The 20870-nt window shown below is 43.7% G+C and overlaps 1 protein-coding gene across 18 annotated transcripts in view; it reads left to right on the forward strand.

Annotated features, from left to right (window-relative positions):
• PLAGL1 (PLAG1 like zinc finger 1) overlaps nt 1-20870 on the forward strand; it is a 68580-nt gene that overhangs the window by 40966 nt on the left and 6744 nt on the right. For 4 of the 18 annotated variants that reach the window (XM_032274545.1, XM_032274551.1, XM_032274543.1 and 1 more), the window contains 3 exons: nt 3115-3146; nt 7440-7513; nt 19437-19909. In XM_032274545.1, the coding sequence (XP_032130436.1) occupies nt 19758-19909 (152 nt within the window). In that variant the 5' untranslated portion in view covers nt 3115-3146; nt 7440-7513; nt 19437-19757. Of the gene's footprint in view, nt 1; nt 1913-3114; nt 3147-4826; nt 7514-19436; nt 19910-20870 lie in introns of those variants that run through there. The other 14 variants (XM_032274547.1, XM_032274552.1, XM_032274559.1 and 11 more) reach the window with 14 other exon arrangements.

Here is a 20870-nt window from a genome sequence, read left to right on the forward strand (position 1 = left end):
CCCGCCGACAAACCTCCCACTATATAAACCACTTTCCGCTCTATTCTTTATATTGAGGCTGACTTCTAGGATGACTGTTCACAGCTGCCTCGGGTGGAAGGCTAACTAGGAGACTATTAGGTCATGTGCTTGGATTCCTGTTCTCCAAACGATTCTAATTAAAACTAGTCCACTACCCCATCAACACATTCAGAAGGAAAAATGCAGCAAAATCCCCAAATGCCCTAAGCACTTCATTATACCATTTGGGTAACTTTATGGCACCTGCAGGACTAGTTCATGCCAGGCCCATTTGTAACTGTTTTCTCTAGTTAAACACAATATTGCCATTAAAAGCACAGCAAATAGGATGACACTGCTTAAGAATCTAGGAATTTCTCAAATGTGTGAGAAAATGTTAAAGTACAGAGGTAATAGAAATTTATTTTATAAACACAAGCTAGGAGATAGAATTGTGTCATGATGAAGTGAATCCGTTATTTATACTCTGACTTTCTGTTATATGTATTATTCCAGAAAACAGTTATTCATGTTTCCTAAGTTTGAGCTTACCTGTTGTGTGAAATCGGCCCTAACACTTCTTATTCATAGGCCACATCTACTTCATACATGCACTTTGGACTCAGTACCAGTCATTGTTCCTCTATAGGTACATGTGTTATGCATAATTGCAGATCAGCTCTGCAAGATAGAAAGATATCCCATTTTATGGTGAAGGAGACTGAGGCTTAGAGAAGTTATGCAACTTACCTAAGGTTACACACCTTCCAAGTAGCAGAGCCAGCATTCAAACTTAGACCCATCCGACACCAAAGCCAGTCCCCTGTACACTAGACCACACTGTCTTTCTTAGGTTGGATCTAAAAAAATACTTTCAGCTGGTTCGTTTTTTAACTAACTGTAGGAACAAAACCTTGCATTAAGCAGAGCTTGCATGCCGCGTAGTGGACTAAGGTAGAGTAAAACGCATTATTGTACCACTTTTAGGTAAGAAAATATATTATCTAGGAGTATCATTAAAATGTCCTTACTTCCCTCCATGAACAAACAGAAAGTTAAAATGAAGGCAGTGTGGGGGTGAAGGGAGTCAGGGATCACAACATAGGAGTGTTAAATAGTAGAAAAGAAAGCACATTTCTCTGTCAGTGCTTAAAATAATGCTAGAAGTTATGCATGCTTATACTATAACAAAGAATACTTTATTTGGGGAATAACGTAATTCATCCACGATGTGGCGTTTACCAAGGTAATTTTCGCCTTTTGTTCCAGCAGTAGGAATTAGAGGTGATTCATAAAACACCCAATCACCACGGAAATTGGAACCATGTTAAGATCATAGTCATCTGACGTCGTTTCTCTAAAATGGTTCTCATTTGCCCCACATATTCAAATCAAAGTGCATGAGGATATAGTTCTGAGTCAGGGAAGATTTAGAATGCTCTGTGAACAGTTTTATACTGAACTTCAGAGTTCAGTTACTGCATTTATTTGTGTGTACGTGTGTGTACAGTTGGGTTTTTCATTTGTTTTGCTATGTGAGTTACTGTTTGGCCATCAATGTATACAACTGATAAATCCAGGAGGATAATCGGCATATCTGCTCTCTGACTTCTCTTTCTATAACACAAGACTGAACATACTGCTCTCCTGATTAAAAACGTAATCAGTGGTTCTGATTAGACAGGACTTTTCGTTGCAGTCGACAGAAACCTAACGGGACCTTTGAAGAATTCCAAACAGGCAAGTGACAGGAACATATTTGCATGTTAGAAGAATCACTGTGACAGCAGCATTGTCATTAGAATGAAGGGGAGCAGTCCGAAAACAGAGAGACTGGGGAACCAATATGGATCTGCCTCTAGCATGTGGATATTTCTCTCCACACTGACCTGATTGACTCACCAAGCTGGTGGTGCCTTTAAAGGAAGCCACATGAAAATTGAGTGTGGGCCAGTAGAGTGGACTGGTTCTCCGTAGTCTAGCGTTCCTTCCCATGCAACCCCCCATCGCTGCCAAGTTCTGGGCAACACAGATTACAAAGTAGCCTCCTGTAGGTAATTGACCATGTTAAGTAGTGGGGCTGGGGCTGGGCCATGCTGGTGTTCACTAACTGTCTCTTTCTGTCTTCCCTTCTGGGTCTCACCTGTCTAGTGTGACAAGGGGAGCATGTGCCAACTGAGACTAGACCCTTGTGAGACCAGAACGGCCCCACTTTTGATAAAGCAAGCAACCTCTGCCTGCTTGCACAGTACACCCTAGCTTCCATGTTCCTTGCTTTGTGAGTTCTCTTCCCGGGTACACTGTAACACAGCATTCACACCTTCTCATAACTAAAGTAGGTAGAGGGGCTTTGTGCCTCAGCCCCTAGGAGACCACCTTGGCAATCTCCGCCTCTGCCACAGGGCACTTGCTCCCCGGGCAACTCCTTTCCCAGAGCATCTTCCCTCTGGACATGCCCCTCAGATTTAATAGTGTGCCTACTTGGCAGGAAAATGGGGGTCCCTTGGTTGCTGATCTTAGGAATGTGAGGTTCTCCCAGTCAGAGCTCTCCCACTAAAAATTCTAGTCTCTGCATAATGGCCAGCACATATTTGGCATATCTCAAATCCTCTTCAGTTTCCACCAGGGCCTTTATAAGCTTCTTCTGAAGATCTCAGACATTCAGCCACAGAACTGAAGTGGAATTTGTTTGGATAACGTGACTGACTTCAAAGCCCAGACTTCTTAGACGTGCCCATTTGGTGCTGCAAGTACCGACTATTACTGCAACATCTTGCACTCAACAAATTTGACACATTCAGGATTTATATCCTTTCTTCTGGGTTAGGAATCTTCCCTCCCCTAAGGCACCTCAGTTTCTAGCACGCAATCATTTCCATCTTATGGAAATCAGCAGTCCTGCTCCGTGCCAACATGCTACACTGGGAGGCACGTCCAGGCTTGGGAAACAGGGGTGTCCTGGGTCTCATGGCTCCAGCAGCACCAGCTGCTCTCTTTCCTCTTCCAAGTAGACTTCCTTCCCCACCCCCCACTTTGGTGTTTTTGTTTGTTTTAGCAATTCAGAGCTCAAGATAAAGACCTTAAAGATAACTTTGTGTGTCTCTCCCTTTCTAGGTATTTGCATAGGAATCAGAGGAGTTAATCCTGTGAGTATACTCTAACATCTGTCCTTGTTTCCTTCCTTCCTTCTCTATCTGCCTCAGGATTTTAAAGCATAGGCCTGCTGCCTTCCCTGCCACCCCGCCCCTCCGCCCTAGGCTACCAGGGCCTGTGCGGAGCCTTGCTCCTTTCTGTAACCGAGTTGTGGCCTTCTTTGAAAACTAGATCGGCTCCAGTTCCAACAGTTGTAGCTACTCTATAGCGCAGATATGCACTTTTCCAAGATTCTGCACTTTATTGAGGCGCCCCACAAGTTTGCATTTCACCTCACATCGTCAAGTATGCAAGAGGCTTTACCGTTTTGTTCCCAGTAATGAAAATGGACTCCAGTCCCCCCCTGCCAACCTAGTGGAAAATTCCATGTCAGTAAGTTTTACGTGCTTCCCCTTCCCCTATGGAGTGTGTCCTGAAACGTGTAGGTTTTCATGGCCTCTGGAAGATGAGGACCCTCATCTCATGACCACCTCTGACCTTCAGTTTATCAAAGTAGTGATTTATGGAATCCTTGTAACTATCTGTCTCGGGGCCGCCAGTGAAGGCTGGGAACCTCGGGCCTCTCGTCAGGCCTCTCGTCTGGCCTCCAGAGGCACACTCATCACTCAGCTGTCTTCTCAAGGATTCTACTCATTGCCACAGGGGAACAGAGCCCCACAGGGGCCTCTCTTTCTAGGGGCTGGCATATCTCCTTATCAGATCCTGGGGTGGGGGGTGGTTGGCCATGGGGGAATGGAAAGGAGAATGTCATTTTTGCAGCTTCGCCTCTCCCTCTCCTTCTCCTCTCCCAGAAGTCCAGCAGAATTTCCTTTCTGGGTTTAGATATTGCTAACAAAGACAGACTTCTTTAGGATGCTTCTGTCTTCAGCTGGATGAAAATACAAGGGATTACAAAGCCTGCTACCTGTTTTAAATGAGCTAGAAAGGAAAATCATTGGGATTTCAAACTAAGTAAAATTGCAGAGTTGTTGTGCTAGGCTGATGTGGAGGCCCCAGTAAAGGCAAACAGCACCCAAACAGCACGTGGCTGTGGGAATTAAGAGAAGGAAACGGATTTGAGAGACAATAGATTGTAAAGCTTAATCTTTGAGAACAATCTAGAACCCAGAGCTTCTAAGTTTGGAGAGGCTAAGAAAGTGACATGGGAAGAGGCTGACTTTTGACACGCACCCCGGGTTCACGGCCCAGCTCAACTGCTTGCTGGTTTTAGGGTCATGGGCAAGTCAGCATAACTTCTAAGCCTTATGTCCCCATAAGTCAAATAGGGTTAATGCTACCTACTCATGCGGTTGTTGAGGGTAAGAAGTAAAGTGCTTAAAACAGTAGCCATCACCTGGTGAGCATCTGGGAGACCCGACGGCTATTTTATAGTGGTGCGATTAGCTACACAGGCAGTGCCGGAGAAGGAGCAAGTCTGGGGTTAAAGTTTGAAGCCCAAGGGGCGCTGCAAGGTTATCCCAAGAGTTGCAGGAGGGAGGTAGATGTATTCATCTGGAGTTTGAAAGAAAGTTCAGGATTGAAGATAGAGATTTGGGAGGCTTCTGACTTCAAGGAGTAGTTGTAACTTTGGGTTTTGCATGGGTTCTCCCAGGAAGATCTTGTATAATGTGAGAAGGCACAAGACCAGGCCCACAAATCTATTTGAACTTTGAGTTGGAGGTACAAGGTACAAGCTGCCAGGCCCACAAATCTATTCCAACTTCGAGTCACCCCTTAATACCACACCCTCCTCTGTCACCTTTAAAATAACATCATTGTCTGGGGGTGAATCTGAATATCCCACTCGGGGGTGTTCATTGCAAAGATATAATCTCATTGTTCGCCATGATCCATCTCGCTGAAATAAGATTTAGTTGTTTGTAATCTACCAAATCAGGTGGTCTCCTTTCTGTCTGGAAAATAAAATGTATTCGAGAGGCTTTTCAAAAATAAACCTTGTACATCTTCAATCTAGAGGATTCTTTCACTGAAAACGAGGGCAGACTTCCCAGTGTTTGAGGGTTGCCCAGTTCTTTCTCACTCAAATCATTAGAAATAAAAAAGTCAGTTTGGAGAATTTGCTTAAGTAAAACCAGGAGTAGCTAGACATGAATGAGCCGAAACTGGAAGGAAATCCCTTTGTTCAGTGTGGGTTTCAGTGAATGCCCAGCGGGCGGCTAAACCAGTTCATTAAGAGAGAAAAAGACGTGTTCTTAAATGCTGTTCTCAGATGCAAATGCCTAGAAAAACATATTGTGACGGCGAAAACCCATCCTGGGACTCATACCCTCTAGACTCATGAACTTTGGTGTTTGTTATTAATGAATAAACAAACTTTCCAAAAAATATTTCCTCCTTATTTAAAACAATTAACTAACCCGTTTACCATCTGCCAGTCTTCACCCCTAGAAAAATGTGATTCTTTTTGTTATTCTGGAACTCGGAAACACTTATCATTAGGAATGTTGAATTTTATGGGGTCATTTTTAACCACATACTTAAAAAAGAATAATTGACGTATGAAAACCTATTTTTCCTCTGCTTTAGAAATCTAAATTCTGACCTGAAACGCAGTCTGCAAGTCATCCTGTCAAACTGAGATGTGTTATTTTTCCTGTCCCTTCTCTGCTTTATTAAATCGTCATATACTGCACACAGTTTTTCCCCAGCCCAGGCCTGCCTTGGGCTCTCTGTTGCATTGTTAACTATTTAAGCATTAGACTGGCGCAGAGATGGCAGGTGGGAAAAGCTGAAGGACTTGATCTCCTCCCTGCCAGAGTTCTCCTCTTTCACGAGTGCTGCTTACATTGAACAGCTTAAGAATAAGCTCCTGTGTGAGCCCTCGGAGGCCAAGGAGTATTGTTGAATTCAGAAAGGAATCGCTTTCTTTTTGTGATAATTTGAATATTTTGACAATGAAGCTAAGCTACTTCACTGCCTGGTTTGCGTACCTCGCGTTATGTGCACCCTTTCCTGGGAAGCAGAAGAACCCTGCCTCTCTGAATACATAAGTTGGTATTGTCAATTTGTGAGATGGGTAGGCCCAAAGGAAGAATCATCCGGAAGAATTTTACTCTTTTGCTTTAAAGTTTAAAGCTCTTTGAAAAAAAAAAAATTATAGAAGCCTTTGGAGACCACCCAATTAAACCACCACACTAAATGTTGAGCATTTTGAGAAAGGAGATGGACCATGAAGGTGATTTGTAAAGTGTTTATACAAGCAAAACAAGGAATATGTTGGAAACAAATTCTCTGAATGACTCAGACAATCTGCTCACCTCCAGTTTTTTCCTGTATTGTGATGCATTCTTTTTAAGACATTAGTTGTCCAAAAATTGACTTGATTTTTCCGTTTTTAACTTAAAAGGATGTTCTTATACAAAATAAATGGGCAAATTTATTTTTGATCAAATTAACAGAAGAAAACAGGCAAGTGAATAAATAACTTAAGTGAGATATTAACTGGCTTTGTTCCATAACAGATTTGCCTATTTACTAGTTAAGAAAATCCTGAAAAGCTTTCCCTGTAAGAGGATCGATGATGGGTTAGAATAGTCTTGGTAGGAAGAAGCCAAGTTTGATAATTACTTGGTGAATGGAAATGCTGGTTTCCAATTGCTCACCAGGGTTCAGTGGCACAAAGCTGGCTATAGACTTGGCTTCTGAAGACTTGGTAAAAACGTAAATTCTTGGGGTCCCAGTGATGCTGTTTTAGCCTGCACTGATTTGCCCTGTGGCCGCTTGGGAATCTGTATTTTTAAAAGGCTTCTGTGCTAATTCTAATGCATAGCCAGGTTTGTAAGCATTTAACTCAGTATTCAACTTGGAGACTTCAACTATCTTGGACTGCATATTTTCTAAATCTATATGTTTATATGAAGCCCCTTTGTTGAGTGCCAACTGGTTATTTGCGGACTTTCTTTCAATTCAGAATTTGTTTTAGGTTCTGTTATTGCATAGATTTGCATACCTGTTTTATGGCATTTTAATACTGTTGGTTTAAAAAAATATCATTTCCTCTGAGTGCTGTTTTGAATATTTTATGTAAGCAATTTCATGTGTTCTTTTTTACCACTTGCAGAAAGCAGGGGAGAAGTTGAGAGTTTTTCTTAATCCCGTGCAAGTAGGACAAAGGATATGAGTACTTAAAGATCATCTAGTAAAATGCATGAAAAACACACTAGAAAATCTCCTCTGGACATCACCAGTTGTGTGTGTGCTCTAGACGTGAAGCTCAGGGTATAGCACAATGAGGGAATGTTTTCCTAGCTTCATTCACTGACGATGTGCAAGGTCTCTTCTCACAGGTTTGAATCTTCAGACAAACTTCTGGGAGGACTTGGTACCTGCCTCACTGCTGCTGTTTCCTGTCACTCAGTAGGTGCGCATGTTTTAAGATTATTTCTCGTCGAGCACGTTTATTAACAATTGCTTGGAAACACATCATGGGCAAGAACATGCTGGAGGTTCTGGGTACTTCAAAAAGGTTCTAGTGGAAAACAAACACATTGCCCCCATAAACTGCAAAATACTGGAGGACAGAGGTTCTTTTAAAGCTCAGTGCACTGCGCGTTTCGGGGAATTTGGTGACGCAGGTAGCAACTTTGCATGTCCTCTGCTGACCCACAGGCACGGCCTAGTAATACATGTAGATCTATGGAATTTTTGCAGGCAACCGCGTCAGTTCAAAAACAAGAAAGTTGCCCCTGCCAACACTCGTAACTTGTGTGCGTAAGATGTATAAGAGGTTGTCTTCTCTTTGTGGCAGATGTCCACTGAAAGATAAGCCTAGGAAACATGCTGATCACATCCCAGCCCCAAGAGGCAATCCAGCCATACTTCCTGAGGCTTTATTTGAAAACACTGTTGTAAAAGCTGTTACTGAACTTCACTGCTCACACAGACAGTGTGACTAGGAGGGATGGCAAAGTATAAGTTGAAAGAGCATCTGGCTTAGTTCAGAACACTTGGGAGCAACCTCTGTTCATCATGATTATCGTCACCAATAATGATATTAATGGAAGCTAATGCTTTTAGGGTACTCTGTGCTAGGCGTTTTGCTTAGGACAGTGTGTTACTTGCAGTATCTCATTAGTCCATGCTTATGGGCAGTAAGCTTAAATCCTCTGAGCCTCAGTTTCCTCATTTGTCAAATGGAGACAATGATGCCTTTCTAACTATCTTTCAGGGCTGTGAGATGGAAATTATTAGAATAGCATGAGAAAGCTTTATGAGCTCAACTGAAATACGATTCCAGCTCCTACTGAAATACAATATTGTCACTAAATATTTTGATTTATTGACCAAGGAATTGAAATTCATCCCAACGGGGCCAACATATCCACTAGGACCTGGGAGAGGCACTAGCAGTTCTAATTAGGGCTGGGAGCTGGGGTGGTGGGGAGGGTAGTCCTTCCTGTATCTTCTGTTTACAATGTGCTTGACGTTAGAAGACCGGCAGTGCTAGCCAGGAAGATCCTGGAATGTGTCTGCCCTGTATTCAGTGGGCTGTGAACAGGTGGGGGGTGGCGAACACAGCAGGCCTTGTCTGTCTCAAGAGCTGAACCGGGCAAGCCCAAGCCGGGCGGACAGGATGATTGTAAGGCAAGCAGGGGAGCAAGAGCCACTTGAGACATTGCTGTCGGCTGCTGGGGAGGAGCCGCGAGCAGGCAGCAGCGGTGGGAAATTGAGGCTTATTGTGAGCAAGGTGCTGGCCTCCCGGGCGACGGGGAGCGCCGAGCAGCACTTGAAAGCCGCCTGCGGATGGGTTGGGGGATGGACCACACATGTGGATTGCAAGGACAGCTACTTAGGGAGTTCACATTCCTCCCATTGAACTGGCTATGATTGTAATGGTTTGTTAAACAAACAAAGGACCCAAAGCTGTGAATGGAAAAGAAAAAAGACTTAAGGTGAAAAGGAGAAGAGGCCCTGCTTGCTAGTGTTCCACTCTTTTTAAGCTTTCTCCCCCATTTCCTTAACATTCCTTTCCCCTTTCAGAAAAGCCAGTGTTGTCGCTTGGAAAACTTGCCTTGTCTCTTCAGTGCCATTTTCTTTTGAAAGGGAAACCCGATGAAATGTTAATCAGTTTAAAAAGAAAAAAAAAAATCACAAAGCAGGATAATCTTAAAGGCCCAGTGATAAATATTTTTATTTTTTCAAATTAAGTATTTCTGGATGAACAATTTGCTTTGCATCCTTTGAATTTGTTGGGCATGACATGGAAAGGCAAAGAGAAAATTCTCAAGACTCTCACAATAATTGTGTAATAAGATCGGCCTGTGACCTGAGAGGCAGGCGGGCATGCTTCTGGAGGAAGCGAAGTGAGCTTTGGAACAGGTGCAACAGCTTCACTTTTCTCACATAACCGTGCATGTACGCAGTTTACTGGAAGTTCTGGTTATTTCTACATCAAACTTGAAAAAAAAATTTTTGCACGCTACTTTAAAAGCGCCCATTGCATTTGTGTCTGGGGTAATATGATTTGGTCTTGGGTTCATCTCGGGTAGAAAGAACCAGTTAGCATTTCCGAACAGTACCTTTCAATCTGTTGTTCTCTCCAGGTAACTGACTTACCCATGGGGGAGGGATAAGTGATAGGTAACTTTTTCCTCTCTGTAATTCATCTGTAGATAGGACATCCTCACTTTCACTGGCTCCCAGTTCCCTATGGGATAAACCCAGTGTCCCCTGCCAGGTGCACTAGCCCCATTATTGGTTTTCAAAATGTAAAATCGTGTCATATTTATGTATAGGAGAAAGTAAGAGTTTGGTTAATAATTTCTTTATTGCTCTTACTCAAATTTGACAAGTATGATTACATGAGCACTCTTGTATTTGGCTGGAGTCACTGTTAACTGCTATTATAAATACCTATGCGTTATATACACATAAAACATTTTTAGTGCTGACCCCAGCCAGCCTGCACCATGTGTTCCACGACGCCCCATGCTGCTCATGACTCTGAGCTCTTCTCTCATCTCCCCTCTGCCTCTGCAGTATGCCTCCTCCCTTTTGTCAACCTGTATACTCCTAGACTCAGCCTAAGTCGTCATTAGCAAACTTTAGGAAGTGCAGATATTCAAAAAGGAAAATACAAAATGAGATCATCTATAATTCTACAGTCAGGATACCCTGCTACCATGTAGTTATCTGTACTTCCAGCCCCTTTTCTGTTAATGTAGTGATATGTTAGGATCAAACAGGCCACCTAAGTCTTGAGCATTCCTTCTAGATGTCAGACCCTTCAAGGTCATTCAGGTGATTTTAACTCACAAACCAGGCATCCCATGATCAATGTAACTAATATGCTTTTCGAATTTCTCTCCTCAGTGTGAGCCTATATCCTCACACGCTTCCTGAGAAGGAAACAGGCTTTTCTTTCCCTTGAATGGTAACCTTATTGGAACAATAATAGGCCCTGCTGCTAATTAGAGTTCTGGTTCCTCCACGTCCTACACTTAGAGTCCCAGGAAAAGAGATTGCCGCCATCAGCTATAGAAGCAGACACTAAAAGGGCCTACAGGCGAGACTCAAGGGTTTCTAGGGAGGGAGGAGGGGGATATATTTTCATCTGTCATAAAGGAATGGTCCCCACTCCTGACTGTAATAATTAGAAAATCTCCCTTCATACCAAAGGCTCTTGTCTGGATTTCGGGACTTGCTCTCCACCCCTCACCCACACCAGGCTACTGAGAGTCTTTGTTAATAAATAGTCCTCTTCAAACAAGGCAGTCCCATCTCAGCTTGAGAACCAGGCCTGGACTTAACCCTTGCCTTTCTCAATGCACACATCTGTTTTGCTTACTTGTAGGCATACATCTGTTTTTTCATATTTCTATTTAAAACTATAATGCGTATGGTGGGGAGAGGAGAGGAGGCGTGTCAAAGATCCAGGAGTCTGCAACAATATTTCTTTTCCTCCTTTCCTCTGGTGGGTACCATGCTGGATGACCCATCTGGAAGAAGGCCTTTGGCTCTTTTGTGGGGCTGGCTGTGCCAGCCCCTTGCTTCTGCGCTATATGGATGAGGAAGGCCAGTGGTGGAAGTGGCCCCGGACCTGTGAGAGAGGAAGCACTTCTGTGGTGACAGATTCCGGCTCCCTGCTCATCACAGCCATCCCTTCCCCCTTGGCAGTTCAGCTTCTCTCAGCCTTCTGTGGCTCTCCAAGGCTTACATTAATGGGCTCATGCCTTTTCCATTGCGTCTCTGGACTTCTTCCTGTTTCAGCTGAGAACGTTCCATTGCCGTCCTCTACCTAACCACCTCCTTCTGCCACCTCACTCCATCTCCATGTAGACGCAGTTGGGGCTGGCCTTGCCTAAATAGACTAGATATCTTCAGTCTGCCAAATACAGCAAAGAAAAGCTCCCAGCTGTAAAAAGCCTACCTTCTTCTAGTAGATGAGGAGACCAAAAGATTTTTGTTTTGGGTCTGTTTGTTTTTAGTTATTAGGATCTTGTTTGTATTATCACCGTCTAGAAGTTATTTAGCAACATCAGGCGTTTGAACTCATACTTAATTCTCATTTTGTTCATTTGTATTACCACAGGCCTGTCACTACACCATCTTACCCAAGAGGACCTAGGGGGATTCGAGGCAGAAGTCTGCTTCTGTCTTTGGAGCTCTGAGAATTCCACACCCCCACAAGCTTGCTTCTATCTGGGCTACAGTGCAGAGTAGATGGCCTAAGGGAGTGTCAGTCTAGCTGCAGCCTGCTGTAAAGAAAACAAATTCCTCCCTGCCCCCAGGGCCAGCCCACTTTACCAAACCACTCTGGGAATAAAGCGTTGGCGATCAAATCATGTGAGTCACTGACAGGATATGAGACCACCCATGGAAAGCTCAGAGTAACTTATAAAGTCACCTGTCTAAGCTCGATTCAGAAAGGCATCCGCTTCCCTAGTCCAGAAGAAAGCCTCAGCCACTCCACGTCTCCTTGCTGGCCCGAGTGCCCATTAGGCACCAGTAAACTCAGCATGTCTAAAAATGAACTCCTAACTTTTATTTTTTGCTGAGTTTTTCTTCTGGGATGTGGAAGAAAACCTCTCTTTGCTACCACCGTTCCCTCTTTCCATAACCTCCGTCCTAATCCAGTTAGTCTGTTTACAGAGTGTCACTGGAAGCTGTCCTCTCCATGCGCAGGCCTGTGTTCTCTCTTCTGAGACCTGGCGGAAGCCTAAATGATCTCATTATCCCAGCCCACCACCCTCCAGCGTGTCTTATACATCCCTGCCAGAGTTACCATCAAAAAGCGAACTCTGGCCAGGCACGGTAGCTCACGCCTGTAATCCCAGCACTTTGGGAGGCTGAAGTGGGCAGATTACCTTAGGTCAGGGGTTCAAGACCAGTTTGGCCAACATGGTGAAACACCGTCTCTACTGAAAATACAAAAAAATTAGCCAGGTGCGGTGACACATGGCTGTAGTCCCAGCTACTCAGGAGGCTGAGGCAGGAGAATCACCTGAACCCCAGAGGCAGAGGCTGCAGTGAACCGAGATTGCGCCACTGCACTTCAGCCTGAGCGACAGAGTGAGACTCTGTCTCAAAAAAAAAAAAAAAAAAAAGTGAACCCTGGTGGCAAGCCCACTGCTTCTAAGGGGTCTCCGTTGCCCAGCTCCCTGGTGGTCAGTGCCTGGGTCATCCCTTCCCCTTGGTAGTTTGGCTTTTGTCAGTTTTCTGTGGCCCTTTGAAGCCCACATTCACAGGCTGATGCTTTTTCTACTGCGTCTTCCCATTCTTCACAGCATTTTATTGGCATTCTCTACGTATTTCTACCTCTTCTCTCCCTGTCCTCCTCACTTCACCTCCACATAAACTCAGAGTTTGTGGCTCAACTTGACTAAGTAGATCTATCTGCTAAAAAAAAAAAAAAAAAAAAAAAAAAAAAAAAAAAAAAAAAAAAAAAGAAAGAAAGAAAAATTGTGTTCGGACAGGCACAGTGGCTCCCAGCACTTTGGGAGGCCAAGGCAGGCAGATCATGTGGTCAAGAGATCGAGACCATCCTGGCCAACACAGTGAAACCCCATCTCTACTCAAAATACAAAAATTAGCTGGTTGTGGTGGCACACACCTGTGGTCCCAGCTACTTGGGAAGCTGAGGCAGGAGAATCGCTTGAACCTGGGAGGCAGAGGTTGCAGTGAGCCAAGATGGCGCCACTGCACTCCAGCCCCCATCTCAAAAAAAAAAAAATTATGAACAAAAAAGCCCACCTTCCCCTTGTAGAATGGACCCTCCACAATTCTTCATCTCTCCAGCCTGTTTCCTCCTTTGCCCACATCTGCACCTGTATTCCAGTCTTACTGAACCACTTATTTTCCAAGGCGTTGGATTCATTCCCTTGGCATGAAATAGACCACCTCCCTACAAGCTTGTAACCTTGTAGGCTAACTTAAACTTTTACTTCTCTATGATACCATTCTTAATCTCCCAAGCAAGTGACGGACACTGCCTAGCCAACTACCATCTTGAGTTTTAGTAATGATTTTCACTTCTATTTATCTGTTTTCATGCATACATCATTACAGAGCAATGTAATTGAATTCTGTCCATTCATTCCCGAGGAAACATATCTTTGAATACATCCTGTCCATGATTCTAGTCTTGTATATTCCAGTCTCTTTCCCTTTGGTTTGGCACTAGTTATCGGTCTTTATTTTGTGGCTAATATATTGGTCTTTTAAACTATATTTCTGTTTGCAGATATTTAGAAATGCAGTTGATTGTGTAGTTTGATTTTTATAACCAAACACCTTGCCAAGCTTTCTAATATTCTATGTGGATTCTTTGGGATTGTCTGTATAGACATTCCTCTGCAAATAAATAATTATTCCATTCCAGTTTTATGCCTTGCTCTTTTCTCTTGGGCTGGTCAGCTTTCCAGGGAAGACTCCTCCATCCTCCTGCCCTGAGAGAGGGGACATTCACCCTGTGTCAGAATAGTCCCCACTGTTATACACTCCTCAGAGTGAGCACTTGTGCTAGGGGAAGGAAGGGCAGGTGCTCCACTGCAGGCACCAGGAGAGGTCAGGAGGGCTCAGTGCTTCACTAAGACTTCTACCTGCTGTTTTCATACCTTCTTCTATCCTCACTTCCAGAAGTACCTAGCATACCAAATCGCGGAGACCTGTGGTAGATGCTGCAGGCTATATCAGGTTGTTTTGCCGCCTCTTTTTGCTGGCTTAAACTTTAGCTTTCTTAGGATGGCTAAGTTGGTCACTGCTTATTTCCCTGTTTTCAGCTTCCACAATTTGTTGTTTTCTCCCTTTTATATTAGGCTGTGTTTTAGAAAAATCCCACTATTACTGTTTTAGTAGAATTTTTGGAGAGACTGAAGCTACATGCTTTTGTGCAATTGGCCATCTTTAACCAGATATTACACTATGTGTAAATAGAACACACCCTGTCTCTTTTCAGATGTTCTGGCTAAGATGTGGATTTGATGTTCCAAAGCTGTGGTATAGTCATCTGGACAGCTTTCTCAATTTTCTCTCTGAATATTAGAGAAATATTTCACTTTGCCTTTCTTGTTCCTCTTAAGCCTCATTTCTTAGAAAGTAAGAGCTTAGTCACTGTGTTAACAGAATTCAGTCTCTGATATTGAGAAAAACACCCATGTTGGAAGACCAAAAGTGGAAATTCAGTTTCATCTCAGAAATGGTCCTTGTGTTGTGTCACTGAGGACAATGGAAGTTGAAGCCAGAAGTCCTGGTTTATTTTCAGAATGTTGTAAAACAGTTGTGCTGCATCAGATGATTCTGTTATGTAGCATTGGGGAAGTCTTGGAACTACACTTGTGTCTGACTTCCCCCTCCACCATCGTATGCCCCAGTCCCCTGGGAACACAGTCTTTCTTAGCTGTTACCATATATATATATGTTCTTCTTCCAGTCTGCTCCTCTCTCATCCCCAAAATAATCAACATGAGGAGAACGAAGCAGATGGCACAAGCCTTCTTGGCATCCTCGCAGATCTGTATCACTCACTCAGTATTTTTAGAATCAAGGGGACTGAAAATTATGTCCTGAGATGTTTTGGGGGTAAGACTTACTATCTCTCCAGGGTAACAGGTGTTGAAGTTCAGCACTGTATTTAAGACTCAAATGCAATCTCTATGTCAAGTCACAGAACAGACTGACTCTCATCAGGACCGTCGCTCTATTGGTTCCGTTAGGATCACTGGTGGTTTGTCAGATAATATAAAGTTGTCATAGTTGTTTTAAAGATGTTGGCCAGAAAGCACATTGGTTTTCAACCAAAGATTAGAATCATCAGTAAACAGCCAGAACTGATCAAGTGCATGGTGATGAGAGATGTTATATATACACATATAGTTGGTTTTTTTTTTTTGTTTCAATAGGTAAGCTGTGATCTTCAGGCACAGAGTTTATTGCCTGTTGGGGAAGATGGTCTTATTTTTACAGAAGTTTATTATTATATCATGAAAACAAATATTTGTATTCTAAGGCCCATATTGAAGAAATACATAGTTACGTTGATAAAGATTACTATGAATTTGAGTTCATTAAGGACTTTCTGAAGAAATTTAATAATATTCACTATCATATAACAAACTTTGTTGTGAGGACCATCTTTGCACTTAGTGTTAGGCTTAGTATATTAAACACACAGACCTGGGGCCGGGCATAGTGGCTCACGTCTGTAATCCCAGCACTTTGGGAGGCCAAGGCAGGTAGATCACTTGAGGTCCGGAGTTCAAGACCAACCTAGTCAACACGGTGAAACCCTATCTCTATTAAAAATATAGAAAATTAACTGGATGCGGTGGTGGGTGCTTGTAATCCCTGCTACTCGGGAGGCTGAGGCAGGAGAATCGTTTGAGCCCAGGAGGCGGAGGTTGCAGTGAGCCGAGATTGCACCATTGCACTCCAGCCTGGATAAGAACAGTGAAACTCTTGTCTCAAAATCAAACAAATAAAAACAAAAAACCCACGCACAGACCTGGAACTCAAGATAAAGCCTTAGGAAAAGATATCATGAAATAAGCATAAAAATGAGAGGCTTTGTTGTTTGAAGGGAAACCTGAAGTTGAAGGAAATGTGCCTCACCTTGAAGTAAACCAGGGCCATGTCTAAAGCTCTGATTGTCCCCTTCATATTTGAAGTCTCAAGGGAAATGTAGGTATGGGTGAGGTCTATGACTCCTGGCCTTTCAAATCTAGGGAGGAAGTGGCTGGAAAGAGATCTGGAAAATTCCATTCAGTGCCAAAGGGCAGTTTTTTCAATTGAGTATTTTTTCTTTTTTCTTTGTACTCCTAGTGTGTTTGGTAAGCAATTAGTCAAGGTTTGCATCTGCTGAGAAATAAAAAACGCAGGCTTTTTACTTGCCACCTCGTGTCCTTTCTGTACACTTTTCCACACTGTCACTTCCTTCTAGTGTGATCATTGATATGGTGTAGTATCCATAGGGAGAGAATGTGCCTCTTTCCCGTTATACTCATAGCTAAATGGTTAGAACATAAGCTGTACATTGACACATGGTTCTATAGTACTTTCAATCCCAGGTGTTTCATGAATGCTGCATATTTGTAGGGTGTTTATTTAGATTCAGTGTGCTTTCAGATCCATTTTGTCCCAGTCGATTGTCCCAGCATTCTGTTTACATACATCAGGTAGCTATCACATGAGGAAATGGAAACTCAGGACATAGTTAACGTGGGTAAGCTGGAATTTGAACTGGGGAATCTTTCCACTGGATTCATAGAACAAGTGACTGGAGTTACAGCTTCAGGGTAAACACCTGAGGCTGAATCAGTAGCACAGTTGCGTCCAAAGCACAACCTTGCCTTCATCTGTTTTGATGGGGAAACCAAGAGTCTGCCTGTGCCATCCAGGACAGCAGCCACTGGCTCGATGTGGCAATTTAAATTAAATTTAAATAAAGTAAAAATTTCAGTTTCTCAGAGGCACATTTTGAGTGTTCAGTAGCCATCACATATGTGACACTTCTATCGTTGCAGAAAGTTCTATTGGACATACTGGTCATCTCATAAAGCAAGAGTTGGAGAGTTTACTGAGATAAGTTGAAAAAAAGTGTCTATGCAGGGAGTTAAGTAGGTGAAATACAAAACCCTCCCCACCAAACCAGCTCCTTCTCTGAAAGGACGAGTAGGATGAGTGTCGTTTTGAGTTCAGCTATGAAGGGAAGGAGAAAAAGATGGATTTTCAAACTTCGTACTGTGTGTGTGTTAGTCTTTTTTAACAGACATGGAAAGAACACAGAGCTGTTCCAAGTGAATGAGTGTGTTTTAGAGCTGGGCTGGTATTATGGCCAGATTTAGGCTGGATGAGAAGTAGAACAGATCGTGATACCTAGCAAAGTAAATTCGGCCGGCGGAATAGAATTCCTAGAAGGAGTTACTCTGTTTGTGACTGGGGCTGTTGAGGATGCCTCAAGGTAGGGCCTCAGGCATGAACTGGAATACTGAAAGGGAACCAGGGATTGGGGGAAAGGGGTTTGGGCAGAGTCAGGACAGGTAATCAGTTAAAATCAGTTAATTGCAGAGGCTGTGCATGCTGCTAGACTCAAAGCCATCAGAAAGAAGGTTTGGTGCCAACGAGCTGGCTGAGGACACTTGTGTGTCCCCTGGTTTGGATTAGTGCTGACTGAAAGTGCCTAAGTCAGCTTTCAAGTTTCCAAGTAGGTGGGGCAGTATGTTGAGGGGTATTTGCTTGGCACTGTGAACTCTGTCCAGACACTGAACACATCTACAACAGAAGATGAGGAACTCTACAAATTTCCTGTAATCTTTGCTGGTTAGAAAAGGAATATGTGTTTGGTTATGTGTATGTGCTGTGTAATGCTATATTTAAACAGGCTTAAACTGTTACTACAATAAAGTTGCGTCTCGTTAGACTCATACTTTCTCATAAGTAACCAAAAAGGTAAGTAAAAATTAACTTTTAACAGTACAGAGCAGCTCTAGAGACATGGCAATAAATGAGTGACTGCAGGGAGCAGGGAAGGCTTTAAAGACTCGTCACGATTGGGCAGTTTACTGTGAGTGCCCTGCTTACGGCAGAGTTCAGCAAGTGCTGGCCTGTGGACAAAAGCTACTCAAGTGTACTTCACCTAAGCATATAGTACTCTTAAATTTTTTTTAAAAGTATTGGCACTTGAAAGGTGAGCATTTACCCACCTGAGAATGACTCTGTCTAGAATAGCACAGGGTGGTGGTAGTGATTCAAGGCTTCACCCTGGCAGGTAGTGGCAGGTAGGCTGATTTGGAATCTGCTGTCAGAGGCCAGGGAGGAAATGTGGGGTGCTGGTCCCAGTCCTGAGTGTAAGCTAAGAGGAGACATCTCCAAGTATAAGTTTTTGGAACACAGTTTCTCAGCGTGGGTGGAAAGCCACCCTTGTAAGTGGAGTATTGTTCATGATGCAGCCTCAGACACTTCAGGTTCCTCCAATGATGGCCAGTTGGTAGAAAAAGAAGAACTTGGGTTTTGGTGACTCCAGCTAAGTCAGAAGGGTGATAATGATTTGGGTTTGAGGAGGCAGTAGGCCCGCCTCCTGGAAGTGGCCTACCAGTGGGTAGCTGAATGAGCCCTCCGGGGAAGGTCCAGGGAATGAAGAAAGGTCCATGAACAAAGGGGAAGAGATTAATAGAACTTACTAGAGGATGGTGCCTACAAATCTGAAAGTGGCCTGAGCTGGTTCCTGAGCTACCAGCTTTGTGCCCTGGGAATGTTTTCCCTTCTCATCACATCAGTGCAACTAGACTAGACTAGCTTTACCCACATTCTGTTTACATCAACCCTTCTGCAGAGTAATCTTACAAACAAATTAACTTAGGTGTATACAAATTATCTCTTATCCTCTGGAAGTTTAAACAGGTGTGATAAGCAACTAATGTTACACTAACAATGAGCGAAGAGGAAGAACCCATGGTTTGAATAAGCGTGGGTGATTTTTGTTTAGGGACCAGTAAAAACACTTGAACACACTGAGGGAAGTTTGTTTTGTTTTGTTTTTTCTCCTTTGGTCAGCTGAGCTTCACACTGACCTGAAATAGATAATACTGGATCAGTGGAAAGAACTGTCCTTATCAGAGGGAAAGTGTGCTCCACCGGCCATCAGTGTGATGATTCCTTACCCTCTGAGAAGCCAGATGTGTAGACTGATACATAGAAAGCCCTCTCACAGCAAGAATTGTGTTCCATGAGCACCATTTAAAAGAACATGTTGATTGTGGGTAGTTGATTCTGAAGCGGTCAGGGAGGAAAAGCATTGTTTTCAAATGGCTAATGCAAGAAAACTGTTCCTCTTCTCTCTCTCTCCACAGCAATCCGGGGACCCACGACATGTCCCAGCTATAGTGATGCTCATTACCTTTCTGCTCCTGAATCGCACCTGTGCCTCAGACTTTCTTTCCCAAGCTTGAGACTGCATATAAACTGGGATGTGTGAAAGCAGGAAACAAAGCTAGTGACAGCTGAGAGGCCCATGTCTGGGTAGAACCAGGTCCACGATGCTGCCTCTCCCGTGGTCGGGAGTTCAGCTGCAGGGGCTCTGCTGATGTGCCAGCACCATCCTTCTGTTTGTGCTTAAATGGCACAGCGTTTGGTCAGCACATCTGAAAAGAAAGTTGTGAGAAGCAAAGCCCATGGCCACGTTTCCCTGCCAATTATGTGGCAAGACCTTCCTCACCCTGGAGAAGTTCACGATTCACAATTATTCCCACTCCAGGGAGCGGCCGTACAAGTGCTTGCAGCCTGATTGTGGCAAAGCCTTTGTTTCCAGATATAAATTGATGAGGTGAGAGGCTGTAGCAAAGGTATGCGCTTTTACAAGTACATTTGAATGGCTTTTCCAGCTCCCAGACCACGATGCAAGGGGAAAGGGACCTGGGATTTTAGCCTTTGAGGGATTCTTTGGAGCTGCATCCCGTGATTCCTGTGGTTGTGTGTGACAGTCCTGTTGTGCAGTGTCAGTTCATTCTTTCAGCAGAGATTTCTTGTGTACCTACAATATACCAGGCCTCTCCCCATGGCTAGAGAAATAGGAAACCAATTAAAATGCAACCTCAGTGCTTTGACAGAGCTATGCAGGTGGAAGAAGTTGTTCTCACTGCTTGAAGAAACTTGGGAAGGCTTCTCAGATGGGGGCAATCTTAACCTGTGACACAATGAAAGAGGAGGAGGCAGAGCGGAGGTTCTGGGAAAGCATAAGTCTTGGCCTTAAAGCACCCATGTACCGAGGGTACTACCCAAGGAGGGGCAGGCGAGGCTCAAAGTGCAGGCAGGAAGGAAACCATGTATAGCAGGCCTCACCTCTATCTGAGAGGGTTTGTCTCATTCAGGTGTGTAAGTAGTGAGGTAATATGATTTGTTTAGTATTCTAGACAGAGGACTCTGATAATTTGAGGAAGTGGCACATAGGCTGATTTGAAACCTGCTGTCAGAGTCTAGGGATGAAATGCAAGGGGCTGGGCCAGGTCCTGAGAGTACAGCTGGGAGGAGACAACCCAAGCATGAGTTTTTGGAACACAGTTTCTCAGTGAGGGTGGAAAGCCACCCTAGTAAGTGGAGTTCAGGTGGGTATGCAGGGGCAGAGGCAGGTGCATCTCATCAGAGTTTTAAAGACATCCCTGGTGCAAGAAAGGATAAAAACCACTATTTTTGAGTCTTGAAAAAAATTACATTTAATCTGAATTATTTATTGAATGCCTGTTAGGTACCTGCTTCCATGAGGGAAATGAATGTAGTAGGTGTAGTTT

The sequence above is a fragment of the Sapajus apella genome, unplaced genomic scaffold, assembly GCF_009761245.1.
Source record: "Sapajus apella isolate SASKATOON/1434 unplaced genomic scaffold, GSC_monkey_1.0 scaffold6, whole genome shotgun sequence".
Taxonomy (NCBI): domain Eukaryota; kingdom Metazoa; phylum Chordata; class Mammalia; order Primates; family Cebidae; genus Sapajus; species Sapajus apella.